Source organism: Macrotis lagotis, chromosome 8 (assembly GCF_037893015.1).
Source record: "Macrotis lagotis isolate mMagLag1 chromosome 8, bilby.v1.9.chrom.fasta, whole genome shotgun sequence".
In the NCBI taxonomy this organism is placed as follows: Eukaryota; Metazoa; Chordata; class Mammalia; order Peramelemorphia; family Peramelidae; genus Macrotis; species Macrotis lagotis.
The window spans coordinates 102117425-102138294 of NC_133665.1; the positions used below are offsets into that span (position 1 = coordinate 102117425).

A 20870-nucleotide genomic window follows, 5' to 3' on the forward strand; every position below is an offset into this window, starting at 1 on the left:
AAAGAGGATCAGGAATATTTAAAAGGGGAGAGAGTATTTAGAAAGAAAGGGTTGTTCAAGTGATAAATGCCACAGAGGGGTAAAAAGGAATGAGAAGATGGGAGGGGGGAAGCACTAGATTTATCAATTAAAAAATCATAACTTAGGAAAGTGCAGCTTCAATTCATATGCAAAGAAATTGGGGTGGACAAGGTTAAGAGAATTTCCTCAGTCCTTTTGTCATGAATCTCTGAATCCACAGGTTGGGGGCCAGAACTCCCTGTTCTCTGCTTCTTGGTTCATTTGAAGCATATAAGATTTCTCACATGGGAGGTATTATAGGGTAGTACTAAATTTAGAATTAATTACTTAGGTCTGAATTTATGCTGCTGCTTAAAACCTTACTGACTGGTTCAGCATCTCTGGGTCTTAGGTTCTTCCTTCTCAGTGATGGAACTGGACCAGATCAGAGTTTCAAACTCATTAAGGGAGGTAGACCACAATACTTCTAAGTGTTGCCTGAACCAGATTAAAATGTAATTGGGAAATATTTAATAAAATAAATGAAAAAACAATAGAAGAACAATGTTAGTAGGTGATTTTCTAAGTTAATGAAAGGATCTTCAGAGATCCTTAACAGCTTAATGACTTCCATTTCTACTTGAGTTGGACATCTCTGGTCTAGGAGATCTCTAAAATTCCTTTCAGTTCTAAATCTACAATCCAATAATCTATCAATCAGAAAATGTGTAATTGGAAAACAAATAGACTTGGTAAGGATGAAAACATGCTGTTGATCTCAAGGGCAGTATATACCTACAAAATGCAGAAACTTCTAGAAGGGGCCTTGAGGTAAGTGAGGAGGACAGAAGCTAAACTGGAAGAAATTTTTTTTTTTTATTGAACACAAGAGCATTTATTAAGTGTCTGCTAAGAGCCAGGCACCATACAAGGTGCTGGGAGGGTACAAAGACAAAAATCAAACAGTATTAGTGTTCTTATACAGTTTGTTCAAATAAATAAATCACAACTATTCAGTCCAAAATACATATGAATTAAAATGGCTTTGGAAAATTTGACTAGTTTAGGATGAGCTCCTCATTGAGTTGAGGGTGAGTTGTCCACCCATCAAAAATCTGAGTTTTCATAAAATAGTTTTTTATTTCATTTCCAGCATCTTTGACTTGAGCTCCTGAATGTCTGTGACTAGGATTGAAAGTTCAAGGAGCTGAAGCAGAAGAACTGGAGAGGATGCTTACTGTACCATCTTAAGAAAACACCTCTCCACCAGGATTGTCCTCCAAGCAATCACCAAGCATATGGGAGGGTGAATGAGTGTGTGTGAATATAAGTGAGTGTGTGATACATGACTGGTAAGCTTGAACTGTGCTCAGAAGTCTGTACACATCAATAAGTCTGTAAATGGTTTCCCTTAGTGTTGTGCCAGTGTCACATATCTGGCAACCCATCCAAGCTGTGTAGAAAATATCAGAATGATGCTCTCTGGACAAGGGGAAATCATAATCCAAATGGGACTCTAGACAGAAAACTCAACTGGAAGAAATCTAAGCAAGAATCACACAAAGTAAGATGTGGATGCTCTCAGAGCTGTAGAAATAGAAGGAATACACATAACAAGAAAGTTGTGTCTCCAGTGAGGCATTTACATTGTCTTGTGGGCCTCACCCCAGGCAAGCCCCACTTCCTGAACCTGCCTCTACAGTAGATGGCATAGCATCCATTGCCTCAGGAATGAGAGATTTGGAGGCAGACTAGATGAATTTTGTAAATCTCCAAAGTCTTCTCCATTTCTAAATCTAGGCTCCCAGGACTCCATGGGCTGATAAGGGTGCTTCACTTTTTAGAAAGGACAATGGCCAAAGGGCTCTGGGACAGTTATGGAGGTGTGTCCTTTGGCTATGAGGGTGTGTATGACATGATGGGAGTCACAGAGTGCTCTGTAAAGGCCTTCACATCCCCTCAGTCTGGTCTGGCCTCTGTGGGAGTTGTCACATTCTTGTCATCCACAGAACAAGCAATGCTTATTCTTTTTTGTCTCTGAGATGTTCTTCCCTGTACTCTTTCCTCTCCCCCTTTTAAAAAGTTGTTGACCATCTTTTTTTGGGGGGGGGGTTGCAAGGCAATGGGATTAAGTGACATGCCCAAGGTCACACAGGTAGGTAATTATTAAGTGTCTGAGGCTGCATTTGAACTCGGGTCCTCCTGACTCCAGGGCTGGCACTCTATCCACTGCACCACCTAGCTTCTCCCCACCCCCTCCCCGACCATCTTAATTTTTTGAATGACTGAATTGATTAAGTACTGAAGGTGGGAGATGAGGATTAAAAAAAAACTTACTTTTTAATGGGAGAGACAATATATCCTGTGTGCTCACTAAGGATGGAATTTTGATTTGGAAGGTCACAGAGATGAGTGGAGCTACAGGGGAGTAGACAGACACATTTTCTAATTGCAATGGTAGGATTGATTATCATTCCAGAGTTGGAAGATGGGGGGGAGGGGAGAGGGAGGGGAGTGGAGTGTAGTAGAGTGCCAGGGTATAAAGTGAAACCTGGAGGAACAGTAGGGCCACAGGACAAGAGTTCCAGAGCTCATCCCCAGAGTTTGGAGGCTGACGGGGTTGATGCCAGAGTGTTCTCCCCTACTCATCCCTGACATCAGTCAAGAAACAGTTATTAAGCACCTATTTATATGCCAAGCTAGGTGCTAAGCAGTGTAGCTACAGAAAGAAGCTAAAGACAATCTTTGTCCAGAGTAACAGAGTAAACAATAGGCAAATAAATTATATAATTATATGTACATAAACACATATATTTCCCATATATACAGGAAGTAGTGGAATTAACTCAGGGAAGGGACTAGAATTAGGAGGGGGTTGGGTAGGCTTCCAGTAAAAGAAAGCCAGGGAAGTCAGTAGGTGGAGAGGAGGAGAGCATGGAAGGCAGCCAGGTAGAATGCCTGTAGCTGACAGATGGAGGCTCTTGGCTGTGAAACAGCTAGGGAGGGGCAGTGTCAGGGGTTACAAAGAGCTTTGAATGCCAAACAGCATTCTTAAAGTTTATTGAATAGGGGCATGACATAGATCAGCTGCTGAATGGAGAATGGATTAAGGCAGACCAGCAACAGGCTAATGCAATTGTGATGGGGGATCTGCCCTAGAGGGGTAGTAGTGTTAGAGGAAATGCTGCAAATATAAAATCAACAGGGCTTGGTTAACAGATTGGATATAGAGGATGAGAGATAAAGAGCCCAGGATGATTCCTAGGTTAGGAGTCAGAGGGTCTAGGAGGATGGGAGTCCCCATTACAGTAATATAAAAATATAGAATGGGTAGGGAGGAGGGTTTAGGGAGAAAGTTTTTGACATATATCTAGTTTGAGTTTTCTGAAACTCAGTTGGAGATGTGAGATTAGAAATCAGCAGAGAGATTGGGACAAGAAAGGAAGATTTGAAAATCATTAGCATAAAGATGGTCATTAAATCCATGGAGTTAATGAGACTCCAAGTGAAATATTATAGGGAAAGAAGAGGGTTCAGAACAGAGAAATACCCAGTTAGAGGACATGATCTCGAGAATCTAGCAAAGGTGATGGATGAGTGAACAAACATATAGGAATGAGGAGAACCAGGAGAGAGTATCAAGGACAGTAGGGTAATCTACTGAGGAAGACAAGAATGAGGACTGAGAAACTGGCAATTAAGAGAGTATTGCTAACTTTAGAGAGAGGTCCAGTTCAAGTATTATCACCTCAATGAAAACTTCCCAGACTACCTCAGGCCACCGTCAGAGGTATCCCTCAGTCCTGGTCTTCTCTCTTTTGTATTTTCATCATCCACTTGGCACTTGTCATAGGCTTCTTTTGTAGTCTTGCTTTTTATTATTTTGTACTATCTCAACTTTCCTATTATCCATTGACTCTTGAATGCCTTGAAAAGTGGTCACACATCCCTTGCCAAGCCTCACCTTGATTACTCCTACAGTCTACCCCCTTCACTCCTACCCATGTGCTCCTGAACAGAGCTGGAGGAGTCACTGGAGGAGTGACGATTGAATCAAGCACCTGGGTATACTACAAATTTTGTTATTGTTCAATTGTTTTTTTCAGCCATGACTGTCTCTTTATGTCCCCATTTATAGTTTTCTCAGCAAAGATACTTTAGGGGTTTGCTGTTTCTTTCTCAAACTTATTGGTCACACAGCTATTAAGTGTCAGAGGTCAGATTTGTACTCATGAAGATGAGGCCAGGTACTCTATCCATTGTACCACCTAACTGCCCCTCAAATTTATGTTATCCAAATCCAATTAAGTCCTTACTATGGCAAAGCAAATCTTTTACTTTGCTAATTGACTTCCTATCCTACTATCCATAGAAGTTATCCCAGACATGACCTTCTCTCTAACCTCTGGGGTTTAACTTTTCTGAGAAAGCTATTTGCTGTGCCTTTTTTCCCCTTTCCTATTTTAACATCCCTGGACTCTATCTCCTATGCTCTCAGCTTTTCTTCTAGTATCTGATAAGGTGATCCTTAAAAAGGCCTGTGACCTTAATCCCTTCCCCTCCTATCTATTCTAGCATATCATAACCTCATCTTCCCCTTCTAATCTTCAATCATTGCTTATCTACTCTCCCTCAACCCAAATCTTGAAATCTGGCTTCTGATCTAATACTCTGAATCTGAAACTTCACTTTCCAAACCTACCAAAGATCTATCTCATTGCCAAATATGATAGCCCTTTTTTCAGTATTCATCCTTCAGTATCTGTCGTAGCATTTGGCACTGCTGACCATGCTTTCCTTCTAGTCATTCCTTTCTGGGCTGTTCTCCCATTTTGATTACTCTTCCCTCAAGTCTCTTTTGCTGGTATAACATCCATGTTGGGTCTCTAAACTAAAGCTGTCTTTTCTCCCTCTATGCTCTATTTTTTAGTCTTATCTCCCATTGTTTTCATTATAATCTCTATGCAGATGATTCATACAACTATAAATATAGCCTTAGTCTCTCCCCAGAGTTCCACTCCTCCATCAGCAACTGCCTATTATAAATTTAAAACTCAGTAGGTCTCTCTCTTCTCTATCCCACTTAGTTTTGTACTCTCTGGACTGTGCAACCTCATCTGCATACTGATTATTTTCTGCTGCTGCTGCTCCATCTTCTACACCAGACCACTAGAAACCATGCCTGGGAGGGACCATGCTTTGCCCCTGACTCTTCTGGCTCCAAAGACTAATCAAATCAACATTTCTGTTGCCTCTATAGATTACTTCTGACTACCTTACTGTTCCATTCAACATCTTTAGTTTTCTAGAACCCCAGCTCATCCCTGACCATCTTTCCCCACTATGTGTTGTCTCCTATTAGAATGGGATTCTTTTCATGTTCATGTAGTTAGGTTATATGGCTGCATTAGTCCCTTCCAACTCTCAAATTCTGGGGATTCTCTAAGTGTAAGCTCCTTGAAGGCAGGGGTTATCTTACTTTTGTTTGTAATATGTGGTTTTCGTTCCTTCATTCCCACCACCATTATCATTATGATATACAGTAATAGCATTCTACCAGCCCGTATTATCTTTTCAACTCAATCTCCCTTATACATCATGATCCCACATATCAAGTCAGAGGCAAGACAACTGGTGATGGCTGTAGATGTTGTGCATGACCTTGGCGTCTTCAATGTCTAACCAAGCTCTAAGCACTCCATGGCATCCGCTTCAGCTGGCTTTGTGGTCATTGGAATAAAGTGTTCTCTTCTGCCCATTCCACCAGTGGAAGACTTCACATGCTTGGGGTAGACAGCCCCCACTATTCACTGATGAACTGGAGACTCCCTCAATCTGGTTTAGCCCACCTGCTGAAATGATTTGCTGGGGTATGACTGCTGTGCATGCTACAGCTTCTTGGGAGTCACAGGTGAGTGTTAGGTGGCTCAGGTGGACATCAAAGGTGGAAAGCAGGCCTGAAGAGGGCTTGGCAACCCTCACACCAAGCTACTAGTTGTCCTTGAGCACACCCTGGACTGAACCTGCGATTTTACTAGCAAGGCAAGCACGTATTGAGCACTTACTAAATGAAAGATGGACAGCTGGGTGGTGCAGTAGACAAGGTGTGGGGCCTGGAGACAGGAAAGCTCATCTCTGTGAATTATAATCTAACTTCACTTATTAGCTGTGTGACCCTAGGTCAGTCATTTCACCCTATTTGTTTTGGGTTCCTCATCTATAAAATGAGCTGGAGAGGGAAATGGCAAACCACTTCTGTATCTCTGCCAAGAAAACTCCAAATGGAACTACCGAGAGCCAGACACAACTGAAAACAACCAAACAACAAGAAATGTGGCAGCAACTATACAAATACATGCAAAAAGAAAAATAATCCCTGCCCTGAAAGAGCTTACATTCTAATAAGGGTAGGTAATAAAATCAGAGCTGAAAAGGGAATAGAAGAGGTACTTCCTGGGTCAGAAGCATAGCTGAGAGGGGAATAAAGGTTGGCCAGTCTGAGGTACTCGCCAAAATGGAGGTGTCAGGAGGAATCCACCAATAGGACAGGAGGTTTGACTTGCCAGAGGGATGTTCCAGGACAATGAGGCATGGGGTGGAATTCTGGGAAGTCAGAAGCCCAAGCAGGAGGGGAAAGGAAACTCGCTCTACCAATGCATCTTCTCTGCAATTTTTAGTCTTAAGAGACTTGTCTAGGAAACTGAGAGGTTAAGTGATCACAGGGACAGAATGTTAGTCATGACCCTTGAACCCAGGTCTTTGCAATTCCTAGGCTGGCACTTTATCCATGATTCCCTGCTTCCAGATTTATCTCCCTGAAATGAGGTCATTCTCCTATCAAAAGTCTACAATGGCTACTAAACTCTATAGCTTAGCACTCAGCCTCCAATTAACCTCATGCTACCTTTTTCAACCCTATCTTGCTGATCTGAACATTTCTCTAATCCTACCTCTTGAGATCTTCCCCCTCTCAAGGTCTAGCTCAAATAACACCTCTCTCATGAAGTCCCCCCAGGATCCCCTCTTTTAAATATGACCTACACTTCCAACATACCTTCCTAGCAATGAGCACATTCTACCTAGAGTTGCCATTTGTATATGTGAGAATCACTGCTGAAGAGTACCAGACACGTAGTCAGATGGGTCTGACTTACTCTGTCTCCCTGGGCCTGTATCCTCATTTGGAGGATTCTCACACAGTTATAAGAATCTGTGAAAACATGAACAAATGTACATATTTTACAATATGTAATTGTAAAATAGAATATGTACATATAGATTGTTGTTATTGGTTGTGTGTTTTAATCTTCTTATGAAAGTGTAAACTCCTAAAAAGAAATTAGGTTCCTTTGCCTCTGTAGATTCCTGGAGGACAGGGATGCTGTTTTCACTTCTCACTGCTATACATACAGAAGTTGCCCTTCAGTACTTGAATCAGGGAGAAGCAGCAGAGGAAAAGACTCTAGGAAAACCATCCCCATAAAAGATAAACAAGTGCATCAGTCTAAGGTTTAGTCATTTTTAATGTTTAAAAATAGTTATATATTTGGGTGCATTAAACACACTCACCCTTTATACAATCTTAACATCAAAACACATTCATTTTTTCTTCCAAAATTTTGCGTATTGTTCCACACTGAAATCATCTTCAAATTCTGCCTCTTTTTTTTCCACTTCAGTATTCCTGAGATTCCGTTTGCGGAGTCTCATCCTTCTTTCCTCCGGGGAAAGTGTGTCAATATCTACTGGCATCTGAAAGACATTGGGAAAAGCAAAAGGAGGAATCATTCAACATGAAATTCCAAAACCCAGGTGGGAAAGACTTTGGAGGCCAACTGGGCCCACCTACACCGAAGCATGACTCCCTCCCATGTCATCCCTAGCAAATAGTCTTCTGTCCCATTCCCCACCCTAGAAAATTTCATTCCTGGCAGAAAAAGTATTAAATTCTATGTTTAGCAATTTTTTTTTAAAATCAAAGCTCTATAAATCCAGTAACATTTAACCTTTCCTCATACTTACTTCCCATTTAATGATTTTTTTATGACTTTCCTCTGGATCCCCTCCAAATAAATGACACTAATACAGTACAGATAACAGCTGAATTCTCAAGGTAGCAAAATGTCCATGATATTTGAAATTTCAGAAACCTCATTCATTAGAAATTTATGAATCAAAAGATCTTCCAGCAGCAACTAGGAATTTCTGCTGTGCAGGAATTAATCTACTTTCCTTTAGCCTAAGCCCATAAGCTTGTCATTAGAAGTATTTATTAGTGGGAATTGATAAAGGGAGGTCTTGGATGACCCTATTTGAGAAGATCAGAGCTGTCATGTCTGCATCTAGCAAGCACTATTATTAAAAAAGAAAGCCATTTTGGTATAAAGTACTATTAAGCCAAGGCTCCCGTCTATGAGGAAACTGTATAGAAATAGAACGTTGAGGCGGCTAGGTGATGCAGTGGATAGAGTACTGGCCCTGGAGTCAGGAGTACCTGAGTTCAAATTTGACCTCAGACACTTAATAATAATTACTTAGCTGTGTGGCCTTGGGCAAGCCACTTAACCCCATAGCCTTGCAAAAAAAAAAAAAAGAAAGAAAGAAAGAAATACAACTGTTACAAAACAACAACTACTCTAGAATTCATACATCCAAAGAAATAGTTTTATTTAACACCCATTAAGGGCCCATAATGTATTTGGTATTACTCTGAGTATTGGACTAAAGGAATATAAAAATAGCCTGTGGCACCTTGGGCAAGTGACTTACTCTCTCCAGCCTTTTCTTTACCTGTAAAATGAGAGGGTTAAATAAGATGATATCGGAAGGCCTAAATCTATGATCCTATTATAAATAAGTTATTGTTTTTACCCTCAAGGAATTGATAGTCTAGCAAGGGTTTTGACATTATGTACACATACATATAATAAATGCATTAGAAGAATGCCATCTAGTGTTATGATTAACTGGGAAGAAGCAGACAGAGCTTAATGAAGGAAGCTGCCCATGAGAGATCCTTTAAATGATGGTTAGGGATTTACTGAGTAGGTATAGATAATAGTGGGAAAACAGTTGTGGAGTCAGGAAATTTATGAGAAATGGAAAGAATATGGCAATTGAAAGGCATATCTCCTTATAGTTTCCAGTTCTTTACCACTGTAGGGAAAAAAAACTGCTAGAAAAATTTTTGTCTATAGGGTCCTTTTCCTTTTTTAAAAACAAAACAAAACATGGATATGCATATTTTTATGACTGATTCCAACTGCTTTCCTGACTGGCTGTGCTGGCTCACAGCTCCACCAAAAGTACATTTGTGAGCCAGATTTCTGCCCCTACAACATTTGTCATTTTCCATTTTTGTCAACTCTGCCAATCTCTTGGGTGTGAAATGGAAGATCAGAGTGGCTTCAATTGCCATTTCTCCACTTATTAGTGATTTGGAGCATTTTTTTCATATGGCAAATGATAGATTAGATTTCTTCCTTTGAAAACTGGTCCCATCTTTTGACTATTCAGGTGAATGATCGAACATATTTTTTTATTTAAGGCAATGGGTTGAGTGACTTGCCCAAGGTCACACAGGTAGGCAATTATTAATTGTCTGAGGTCGGACTTGAACTCAGATCCTCCTGATTCCAGGTCTGGTGCTCTATCCACTGTGCCACTTAGTTGCCCCATGACTGAACAAATTACGAGATATAAATGGAACAGCTGCAGAGTGAAGTAAAAACAACAAATTATACAATAACAATATGATAAAAACAAGCAACTTTGAAGAACTTAAAGAATTCTGCTCATCATGGTAGCCAGCTCTGATTCCAAAGGACCAATGAGGAAGCATAATAACAACCTCTTAACAGAAGTGATGAATTCAGACATGCCAATATAAAAATGTGTTTTGCTTTCCTATGCATTTTTGTCACAAAAGTTTCATTTTTCTTTTTTTCCAAGTGTTAGAGGAGGGGATAGAAGAGAAAATGGATTATTGTTCACATAAAATTAAATTTTTTTTTAGATTTATTTTTTTTAGGGTTTTTTGCAAGGCAAATGGGGTTAAGTGGCTTGCCCAAGGCCACACAGCTAGGTTAACTATTAAGTGTCTGAGGTCAGATTTGAACTCAGGTACTCCTGATTCCAGGGCCAGTGCTCTATCCACTGTGCCACCTAGCCGCCCCCCCATAAAATTAATTTTTAAAAAGTTTGGTATTACAAAACTGTGAAGGATTCTAAATGAAAGGCTGAATTTGAATTCTATCACTGAAGGACTTTGAACAAAGATATAAACAGATCTATGTAAAAGGAAAATTAATCTGGCAGAAATGTTAAGGACAGCCTGAAGTGGGGAAAGAATGTAGACAGGAAAATCAGTTAAGAGTTTTAAAATAGCTTCAGAATCAGAGACTGTCTAAGTTGGAAGGGACCTCAGAGTTCCTGTAGTCTGGTGGTACTCAATTCAAACAGAATAGAAAAACCACAAAACACAATCTGTTTCACTACATTTTTATTTGCTATTGCTGGTATAACAGCCAGGTATAACTCTTCGTGACCCTATTTGGGGTTTTCTTGGCACAGATACTGGAATGGTTTGCCATTTCCTTCTCCAGCTCATTTTATAGATGGAAAATCTTAGGCAAACAAGGTGAACTGACTTGCCCAGGATCTCACAAGTATTAAGTGTCGGGGCAGATTAGAACTCAGAAAGATGAGTCTTCCTGACTCCAGGCCTGGAACTTTATCCACTGTGACATCTGGCTGCCATATTTTTATTTAGTTTGCTAAATATTTCTCAATTGCATTTTTTTTTTGCAAGGTACAAAGGCTTGTCCAAGGCCACACAGCTAGGTTAACTATTAAGTGTCTGAGGCCAGATTTGAACTCGGGTACTCCTGACTCCAGGGCCAGTGCTCTATCCACTGCACCACCAAGCTACCCCTTGATTATATTTTAATCTGGTTGAGTCACACTCAGGAATGTTGTGGGCCACATGTTCCACATCTCTACTCTAGGTGAACCACAATTTCAACAAGAGCCTCTCCAATAACATCCCTAACAAGTGTTCACCAGCCTCTCTTGGAGGATCTTTTCCTGAGGCAGACCATAAAATTCTGCAGGGCTCCAAATATGGAGGACTTTTTCTTCACCTTAAGCCTAATTCTGCCTCTTGCCTACTGCCTAGTGCTTCTAGCTCTGCCTTCTGAGGCCAAGCAGAATGAGTATAACTCCTCCTCCAAATAACAGCCTTCTTGATTCTTGTAGACAGCCATCATGCTCCTTATGCTTCTCTCTTTTTAACATAGATACTGTCTTTTTTTTATTTTGCAAGGCAATGGGGTTAAGTGACTTGCCCAAGATCACACAGCTAGGTATTATTAAGTATCTGAGGCCAGATTTGAACTCAGGTCCTTCTGACTTCAGGGTTGGTGCTCTATCCACTGTGCCACCTAGCTGCCTCTAAGCTAGATACTTTCTACCCTTCAGCAAATCCTCTGATCAGTCATCCTCCAGTCTTCCCACTATTCTGGTCTCACTTTCTTCTGTACCGCTCCCACTGACCTGAGTATTTCCAAAAATGTGATGCCCACAACTGAGGACAGTACTTCACTTGTCCTGTCTGTTCCCTTGTTTTGGGCTGGTACTCTGCCACTCTGCCTCTCTATGAACTCCCAATGGCATTAGCTTTCTGGCAGACAAGTCCCTCTGAGAATTCAAATCAATGTGCTTGCCATACATACTCAAAAGCCCCAGGTCTCTGATCAGAACTGCTGCCTTCCTCAACCTGAATTTGTGAATTTATTTTCTTTTATCTTTTATTTTTAGGGGTTTTTTTGGCAAGGAAATGGGGTTAAGTGGCTTGTCCAAGGCCACACAGCTAGGTAATTATTAAGTGTCTAAGGCTGGATTTGAACTCAGGTACTCCTGACTCCAGGGCCGGTGCTCTATCTACTGCGACACCTAGTCACCCCATTGGGAATTTATTTTTGAGCCATGAATATAGAACATCATTATTTCTCCCCATTAAATTTCTTTTTGATTCCACATCATGTCTCTGATATAGCCTAAAAAGCATTGCTAAACTTTGGTCTTTGTACCCCTAGTACCAAGCAGAGTGTCTGACACAAAACTTGGTTGATATCTGGAGGGTCATCAAACCCGGTAGCTATCCATCCTAACTTCATGAAATGTTCTAATTTAATAAGCACATCTATGCCTTTGTCCAAGTTATGAGAAAAATGTGGAAAAATAAAGGGCCCAGTATAAATCTCCCATCATAGAGATGTCTTATTAAAAAAAGAGCACACTTACCTTTCTACCTTGCATCTCATAGCCAAACAAATAGAAAAAAGTTACCCTCAATTCCACCTCTCTATTTCCTTTTATCAACTCTTTGCAAACTAGCTTTTGAGACCCAAGCACTTAACTGAAACTGTTATCTCTAGTTTTCCAGTGATCTTTATGGCTTTTCCTTTGGCCTAGGCTCAAACTATCTATTTCTTGACTTCTCCATAGCACAGGACCTGGAGGCCCCTACTTCCTGCTAGAGACACTTGCTCCCTTTGTTTTCATGCATTCTCCTGGTTATTCTGACTCCTTAGTCTCCATTGTTGGATCCTTCCCCTAGGTGTGGGGTTAGAACTCCCCTAAAGATCTCAGAGATTTCATCAATTATCATCTCTCTAAAAAAAATAACACCTAGATCTGAATAAACAGTCTTTCTACCAAATACTATTTCTATATCACTAATTGCTTATTCCACATCAAAGGAAGACAGTGGGGGAAAAAAAAACCCTTCTGGAGCCACAGGACCTGGGTGCAAATTCTGCCTCTGATGCTTCCTGCTTATGTGACCTTGGGGGCAAATCATTTTACTTCCCTGGGCTTCTATTTCTTCATCTGTAAAATGATGGGGCTGGAAGAGATGACCACCAAGGTCCCTTCAGGTCCATGCACCTGTAAACTGTGATCTTCAACTGGATGCTCTACATACATCTCTAACTCACCATACCCAAAATGGACTTTTTTTTTTAGGTTTTCACAGGGTAAATGGGATTAAGTGGCTTGCCCAAGGCCACACAGCTAGATAATTATTAAGTGTCTGAGACCAGATTTGAACCCAGGTAACTCCTGACTCCAGGGCTGGTGCTTTATCCACTACACCACCTAGCCACCCCTTCAAAATGGACTTTTAAACTTCCCCATTAAACCTGCTCCTTTTAGTTCTGGTGAGGGCACAGTCACAGTTCTTCATTCTTCCCCTCTGCTTATATTCAACCAGTTGCCAAGTCTTGTCAATTCGACATCTTCCACATCACCTCTCACATTTCTCTACTCATATGACTCTCATCACTCTCATTCAGGATCTTATTATTTCTTGCCAGGAAGACAATAAACTCCTCCTGATTGGACCTGCAAATCTTGGTCTCTCCTCATTCTAATCTAGCCTCCATTCGATTAACAAAACAATTTTTCCAAAGCATAAATCTGACCAGGTCACTCCTCTTTAATGGCTTCCTAGGAAAATAGGAAAATCTCCTTTAAAACCCTGCATAATCTGGTCCATGCCTTTTCATAAGTTGCTCTCAGGTTCTTTTCTTGTCTGTACTTTTTGGAACCCCTGTCTTCCTTCAAGGGTCAGTTCATATACCATTTTTCTTTTTTTTCTTCTCCAATTATCCTGGACATATTTGTTTGTACAAGGTAATCCCCAATAAAATGTAAGCTCCTGGAGGGCTGGTTCTGTCTTCTCTTTTGTGTATGTACCCCCAACCACAGTACAGTGTTTTATAAATAGTAGGTTCTTAATAAAAACTTTCTGGATTAATACAAATTTAAAAATTGAATTTGTGGGGCAGCACAATAGAGCACCAGCCCTGGAGTCAGGAGGACCAGAGTTAAAATCCAGCCTCAGACACTTAATAATTGCTTAGCTGTGTGATCCTGGGCAAATCACTTAACCCCACTGCCTTGCAAAAACTAAAAAAAAAAAAAAAAAAAAAAAAAAAATTTGCTTAAATTCTTACTGTAAGGATCCGCCGAGGCTCCTTATATCGGATACGAATGGTAGATCCATCTTGCTTGACCAACAACACCGGATACAACCGAGTATAAGCCTTTCTATGGATTCGAGTGAGGGAGGCCCGATTGGAGTTGAGTTGGATGGAAGATGTGTGTAGGTGATGCAAAGAGGGAAAGCTGATCTTCACTAAATTCTGCTGTAGGAAGCTACAAAGGAAAAGGTTCAGATGGGTCAAGGACATTTTTGTTCACTCAATGAAACTACCATCAAATGTTCACATTATATACAAAAAATATGGCAAAATTATACATATATGTCCAGCAATGTTAAAATGGCAATGCTGTTTAACAGGCCAGGATCTTGAAGTAACAAAAATATCTCCCCACCCTCAAAATAGTACTTTAAAATTTACAAAGTAGTTTCCTTCCTTGAACAGCCATGTTGTGGCTAGTACAAGGATTATTATCTTAATTTTACAGATGAGAAAACACAGATTCAAAAAATAAAGGGATTTTATACAGGTCATATAGCAAATCATTTCCAGAGCTAGAATTCCCATTTAGAGCTTCTGATCTCATCTAAAAAGAATAGAAAGAACCAAGAAGCCAGATTAGCATTTTTGTGGAGTTCTCCCAATACAACTCTCAAAATAACTTTAGAAAGCATCAAACTGGATTCTGAGTAGATTAACCAACAAAAAAAAAAAAAAATCACAGTGAGTCAGTTTTCCAGCCCAGGGAAGCTTAAGACAGAGAGGTCTATGAAACACTAGGGTAGGGGTTGGGGGCTCCCAGTGCACAAGGACAATAAGGGGACTGAATACTTGATCAGAAAGAGATTCTTAGGGATGCCTGTACTAGCAATGGGCACAGAACCAGACACCCTTACCCTTACCTTGTCCAGATTACATTTTCAGGATAGAAAGGAGAGGATGTCATCATAAGGAGCAGGGCCCTATGTAGGTATGGAACAGAGTGCAGACCAGGAAGGTAGTGACCAAACTCCTAGCCAAGAAAGTAGTGTGGAACAGACTGAAGCTCAGCCCAGTAACCCCCAACTGAAGGTAAGCAGAGTCTAACTCTAATATAAAGTCCAAAGTCAAGAAACAGGATGCAAAAATTAACAAACCAAAAAAGAATCTGTCTACAAAAGCAACCATGGTGACAGGGTCAAGTTATGAATAAACTTGGAAGAGAATGCTCACTCCACTGTGCCAGCCCAAGAACAGGCTCCTGGCTCAGGATTCACACTTCTAGAGAATTCCCTTCTACACACAATACATCCCATAGAACTGAGATCTTGTTGGGGACTGTTGGAAAAACTACAATGTAATCCTACGTACTTGGAAGATAGTATTCTTTTTAAACATTTGTTGTTAGCAAAATGTGATCCTGAAGACACTTGAAATCAGTATGGTAAACTGTAGTGCACAGAACTAACTAACCCCACAGCTAGAGAACAAGAATGACTTCAATTATGAAAAAAAGATGAGTTTTTGACTGTTCCAGGGGTTGGTTATAGGAGAAAAAGGATAAAAAATCTTTGCATATGGACAGGTCAAACTTCAACAGAAGCGATTTTAGTGAAGGATACTTAAGTTGCATTAATCTTCAGAGACACTAATGAGATGAAAGGCAGAACTAAGTATATCTAAAATTACTGAGTTTCTGAAGCAGTTAAAATTTTTTTTAAAAGTCCTAATGTTGATTTATTTTATTAGTATTGAATTATGCCTGTACTTGTTTGGCACTCAAGGGAAGGTATGAAAACAATGATAATGCAAGGATTTAAAAGACTGGCCAAAGTGAGGCATTTTCCTTAGGCTTTCAAAGACCTCAGCATATTTCCTCTTTCAGCTTTCTTCATATCCAACATTTGGATTTTCAAAGGCTCTCCCAGTTACTTATGGTACAAGATTAAAAAAATCCTCAAATGTTTATGAAACTGCCATATGATTCCAATAGATTTTCCAAATCTTTTTTTCATTCAACTAATAAATATCTGAGTATGGGCGGGTTCTGTGGGGAGGAAACAAAAAAAGAAAACATTGTCCCTTACCCTTGAAGACCTAGATTTTTGTCAGAACAGATAAGATATAAATACTTAAGAAGCTTTAAAATATAAATTAAGAAGATAGAATTCAGGGAAGGTAAGCTTCAGTAGGTGAGGAAGCCCATAAGGAAGAGGTAGGGCCTTTGTAACTCACATTTAGGATTTAGACAAAGAAAAGGCCATTTACACAGGGCAAACAACATAAGTAAACAGATAGGAAGTTCTCCTGAAGTAATGAGTAAACTTACACTAGAGGAGTGGTATGTTCACATGGGGAAGTAACACTGGAGATGGAGAACATTGGACTTAAGAATCACAAACTCTGAAATGAGTCCTAAATTTTTCATAGGGTAAGTTGGATAAGACACTTTAATTCTCTGAAATGAGGTTTCCTTATCTTTAACATAAGGATATTCATGTCTTACTAGGATATTATAAGGAAAGTAGTTTTTTTTAAACTTTAAAGCATCATTTCAATGTGAACTGCTATTGTTAGTAAGTTGTTAAAATAGTGGATGATAAAGCTGAAAGGGTAATACGGAAATTTTCTGAATAATTAACAAAAACAGATAACTCTTGGTGAAAAAGGAGTATTTGACCATGGTTTAATATCCACATAATTCCAGAACTTTGTGCTTACCAAATCATTCTTCTCACAGCTGCCATTCTTGTCCCTGGTATGACCAAAGCAGCTTGTAAGATGGAGGCCCTCTTCACACAGTTCTCAACTGAGCCTCATCACCTCCAAGGCACCAAAGAATTAATTGATAGATACTTAGTGTACAATCTGTTGCCCAACAAAAAGAGACATCTTTTTTTTAGTTTAATCATTCTCTTAAAATTATTTCTATTTAAAAACCATAAAACAAAATACTACTGCCAACCCTCTCCTCCTCAAACCTTTTCAATCATACTAGGAAGTAAGGGATCAGATTCTCCTAGGATCTTGATTATCCTCATAGTTTGGGAAGCACCTGATATTAAGTTTTCTGGGGAATCAAAGAGCTGATGAATTCTACAATGATCACCAGGTTAAAAAAAAAACTGATGGGGAATCTACATTTTAGGGTTGAAAGGGGTCTTATAGTTCATGTAATGTAAAATCATCATTTTGGGGTTTCTTTTTGCAAGACAATGGAATTAAATGACTTGCCCAAGGTCACACAGCTAGGCAATTATTAAATGTCTTAATCCACATTTGACGTCAGGTTCAGGTCCTCCTGATGCAGGGCTGGTGCTGTATTCATTGTGCCACCTAGCTACCCCCAAATGTTTTTATTTTTTAAATTATTTTGAGAACTACATCTTTCTTTTCTTTTTTTTTTAAGGTTTTTGCAAGGCAAACAGGGTTAAGTGGCTTGCCCAAGGCCACACAGCTAGGTAATTATTAAGTGTCTGAGACCAGATTTGAACTCTGGTACTCCTGACTCCAGGGCCTGTGCTTTATCCACTACACCACCTAGCCGCCCTACATCTTTATTTTCAATAATCTCTAACTGAAATGTAGTATTTCTTCAATTATGAATTTTTTTTAAATGTTTTAAGAAATAGTATTATATAGGTTTTACCCAGACTGCAAAAGAGATCCTTGACACAAAAAAAAAAATGGTTAAGAATCCCTGCCTTAGAGATTCAATTTAATTCAAGGACCCAGAAGTCGGGAAGATAGAGGTCCCAATCCTACCTCTGACTTCCACTGGCTGTGATTCCGGGCAAGTCCCTGTAACCTTTCAGGGCTCCCAAACGACTCTCTAAGCTACCAAGTTGCTGAAAAGACGCTGCTCTTAATTGACAAGAGGAGGTTTCCTTACCAGGAATTCCCCACTTCAAGTCCCAATGAAGCGTCTATAGACCTCTGACCAACAGATAAGGCTCTATCTACCTACCTATTGTATTAAATACCTTTATATGTCAGGAATGGATCTATTTATCTAATAACTATATTAAGGACCTATATGTGGCATCACAGGTTTAATGAAATTGTCCCTACCGGCAAGGAGGGGAAGAACAATATGTGCGATAAGTAAATACAAAGTAATTTCCACGGGGGAGACGCTAAGGTTGGAAGAATCCAGGAAGGTCTGTTTGAAGGTGGCCCTTGGGGTAGCTTGGAGGGGGACAAGGGCTTCCAAGAGGACGGGAAGGGGCTGTTGCAGGCCTGGGAGCCCAGGAAGGGGGTACAACCAGCAGTTTGGCAGGAAGGCGGCATTTCTAACTCCACAAAGTGAAGGAATTTAACTGCCGCATAAGAGACAAAATGCTTGTATTCTGTGCTAAAGCGGAGGGGAGGCTGCCGCAGCAGGGTCAGCCCCGCCGTCCGGCAGCCCGCCGTCGCGGCTTGGGGGAGGCCGGCCTCTAACTTGGGGTCCGGTGCTGCCGGAGGCCCGGCCGCGCCCCTCTTGCCCACCTCCTGTCTCCGCGCCGCGGCTCCGGGGGCTCCCAGGGCCCCGACCCCGCGCTACCTACCTCCGGGGCTGCGGCCCCCAGGCCTCGGGCTGTAGCGGCCGCGGGCTGTAGCGGCCGCGGGCTGTAGCGGCCGCGGGCTGTAGCGACCTCGGGCTGTAGCGGCCGCGGCCCCGGGCTGTAGCGGCCTCGGGCTGTAGCGACCCCGCAGCTCGCACGCCGGGGGCTAAGGTCACGGCGCCGCGTCGGCGTCGCCTCGCAACGGCGCGGGGAGATGACGTCAGAGCGCGGGGTCGCGCTCGTGCCTCGGGGGCCGCCTCCATGAGCTGGCGTCTCTGGTCCAAGCTGGCTGCCGCTGCCGGAGTCGCCCCGGCCTCCGCCTCCGCCTTCGGAGCCCGAGCCGCAGGTGAGGCCACGGCGCGGGGCGGGCGCGGGCGCGGGGCCGGGCACATCCCCTCCCTCCTTCCCCCCCGCGATCCCGGAGCCGCGCTCCCGGAGCCGCGCTCCGGCGACGGGAGCCGGGAGGGGACAGCGCGGTGCGGGGAGGGACGGGGGCCGGGACGGGACACGCGGCCCCCCCCCCTCGGAGGGAGGGAGGCGGGAAAATGAAGCCGCCCAAGCCCAGGCCCGGCCCGGGGATGTCATCGAGCCCCAGTTACCGGCCCGATAACCCGGCCCGCTGCCCTCGAGGGAGGCCGTGTTACATGATCTGCGAGCATCCAGTAAGCGCCTGCTGTGTACCCCCAGCGCCCCCGGACCGGAGGAAGAACGAGCGGAAACGATCTGACTCCGTTCGATTTTGTTGTTCAAAGCAACAATAGTTCTACTTAATTTAACCTGAAGGAAGTTCCTCTAAATTTTGCTTTGCTTTAAAGATCTTAAGTGAGGTGGAACCCACCGGACCAGGCTCCCCTTCCACTTTTGCATAAGTCCTGTGTCAAAACTAGCGAGGCCTCTTGACAGCTCGTTGTTCCAGGTTCTTCCCTTTGAGATCAAACATTCTTATAAACATTCTTATAAAACTTATTATATATTATAATACTAATTATTGTTATTATAATTATAAAATTATAATTTTATAATTATAATTATTACAATTGTGATTCTTATAATACTTATATACAAACATATATACTCGTGTAATATATATACTTATATAATATATATATATATATACTTATATAATTCTTATAATACTAACCTTTCAGCATCTAAAAGTAATTGTCATGACCTCCCTGAACCTTTTTTCATGTAGATGAAACATTTTCAGCTCCTTCCACAAGTTTTCATATGCTCCAGTACAGACCCTCTCTGTTCTCTGGGTCTATAAGAGCCTCTGTGAGTTAGGAGAGATGCAGGAATAATTGATACACTATAAATGCTCAGGCAAAAAAGGCTGTTGTAAAAGGAAGAGTTTCCTTATACCTCATGGAAAGGGGGGGGGTAGAACTTCATAGAGGAATTGGAATCAGATGGATCTTGAAAGTGGGGGGGGGAAGAATTCAAAAGAGAGCTGGAGAGTCCATTTATTCCAAGAACCTTAGGATGATAGATATAAAATTAAGAGGAACTAAAACATGTGAGTAGAGTATTATGGAATAAGACAGATCGGAGTCAGATTGTGAAGGACTTTGAACGCTACCTCAATAGATGTTATTTACAAAATTCTTTTCATCTATACTGCTTCATTTGAGTGAATTTTTTTTCTGTAGTCTGAATGGTGGATTTTAGAGGGAAGATAATGAGGCAACAACCAAATAAGAGACAATTAAATAGTTTAGGCAAGAAGAGATAAGAGCCTGAATAAATACCCATAAGAGCAGGGAAGAGAAGATATATAGGCAAGTTATATCTTGGAAGTAGAATTAGTAGGACGCAGCAGCTCATTATATGTGGAGGATCCCAAGGATTCAAGTTTGGAGGACTGGGGAGACTGTGATGCCAACAACAGACACAGAGAGGTCAACAAAAGAGAGCCAAACTTATTTTTTTGGGGTCATTTTAACTTTGAAATAATTGGAGCCGATTCAGGTGTACATGTCTGTTGGACAGTTGGAGATTCAGCCAGGCCTAAGGAAAGATTGGGGAAGAAATACAAAATTAGCCTTGTCCTTTTTTGTTGGTTAGGAGGACTTTCCTGTTAATTTGGTCATGCTTCAGATGCCCAGCCTCACTCCTCTAACTTATTCATCCGCACTTAAAACAGGCAAATAGACAAAATTTGTTTGGGAATAGGAAAGAGAATTGTTATTTTTTTCCCTTTTTTTTTGTTTTTGTTTTTTAATTTTTGCAAGGCAATGGGGTTAAGTGGCTTGCCCAAGGCCACACTGCTAGGTAATCATTAAGTGTCTGAGGTCGGATTTGAACTCAGGTACTCCTGACTCCAGAGCCAGTGCTCTAT

The 20870-nt window shown here is 41.4% G+C and overlaps 2 protein-coding genes across 5 annotated transcripts in view; one reads left to right on the forward strand and one right to left on the reverse strand.

The window, feature by feature from the left end:
• Window positions 1-7505: 7505 nt before the first annotated feature.
• MRPL55 (mitochondrial ribosomal protein L55) lies at window positions 7506-19693 on the reverse strand. Of its 3 annotated transcripts, none has more exons than XM_074197783.1 (4): window positions 19671-19693; window positions 16707-16853; window positions 14019-14220; window positions 7506-7752 (listed from the first exon to the last, which is right to left on the reverse strand). In XM_074197783.1, the coding sequence occupies exons 2-4, from the start codon at window positions 16730-16732 to the stop codon at window positions 7600-7602; spliced, it is 381 nt and encodes a 126-aa protein (XP_074053884.1). In that variant the 5' UTR covers window positions 16733-16853; window positions 19671-19693; the 3' UTR covers window positions 7506-7599. The 3 variants fall into 3 exon arrangements, with proteins under 3 accessions (XP_074053884.1, XP_074053886.1, XP_074053883.1); XM_074197785.1 differs by lacking the exon at window positions 19671-19693 and adding an exon at window positions 18533-18634 and having other exon boundaries at window positions 16707-16808; XM_074197782.1 differs by lacking the exon at window positions 19671-19693 and adding an exon at window positions 18533-18634.
• GUK1 (guanylate kinase 1) overlaps window positions 18764-20870 on the forward strand; it is a 32213-nt gene continuing 30106 nt past the window's right edge. The window contains exon 1 of one of the 2 annotated variants that reach the window (XM_074197778.1): window positions 18764-18875. In XM_074197778.1, coding sequence (XP_074053879.1) covers window positions 18791-18875 — 85 coding nt within the window. In that variant the 5' untranslated portion in view covers window positions 18764-18790. Of the gene's footprint in view, window positions 18876-19040; window positions 19192-20870 lie in introns of those variants that run through there. The other variant, XM_074197780.1, reaches the window with a different exon arrangement.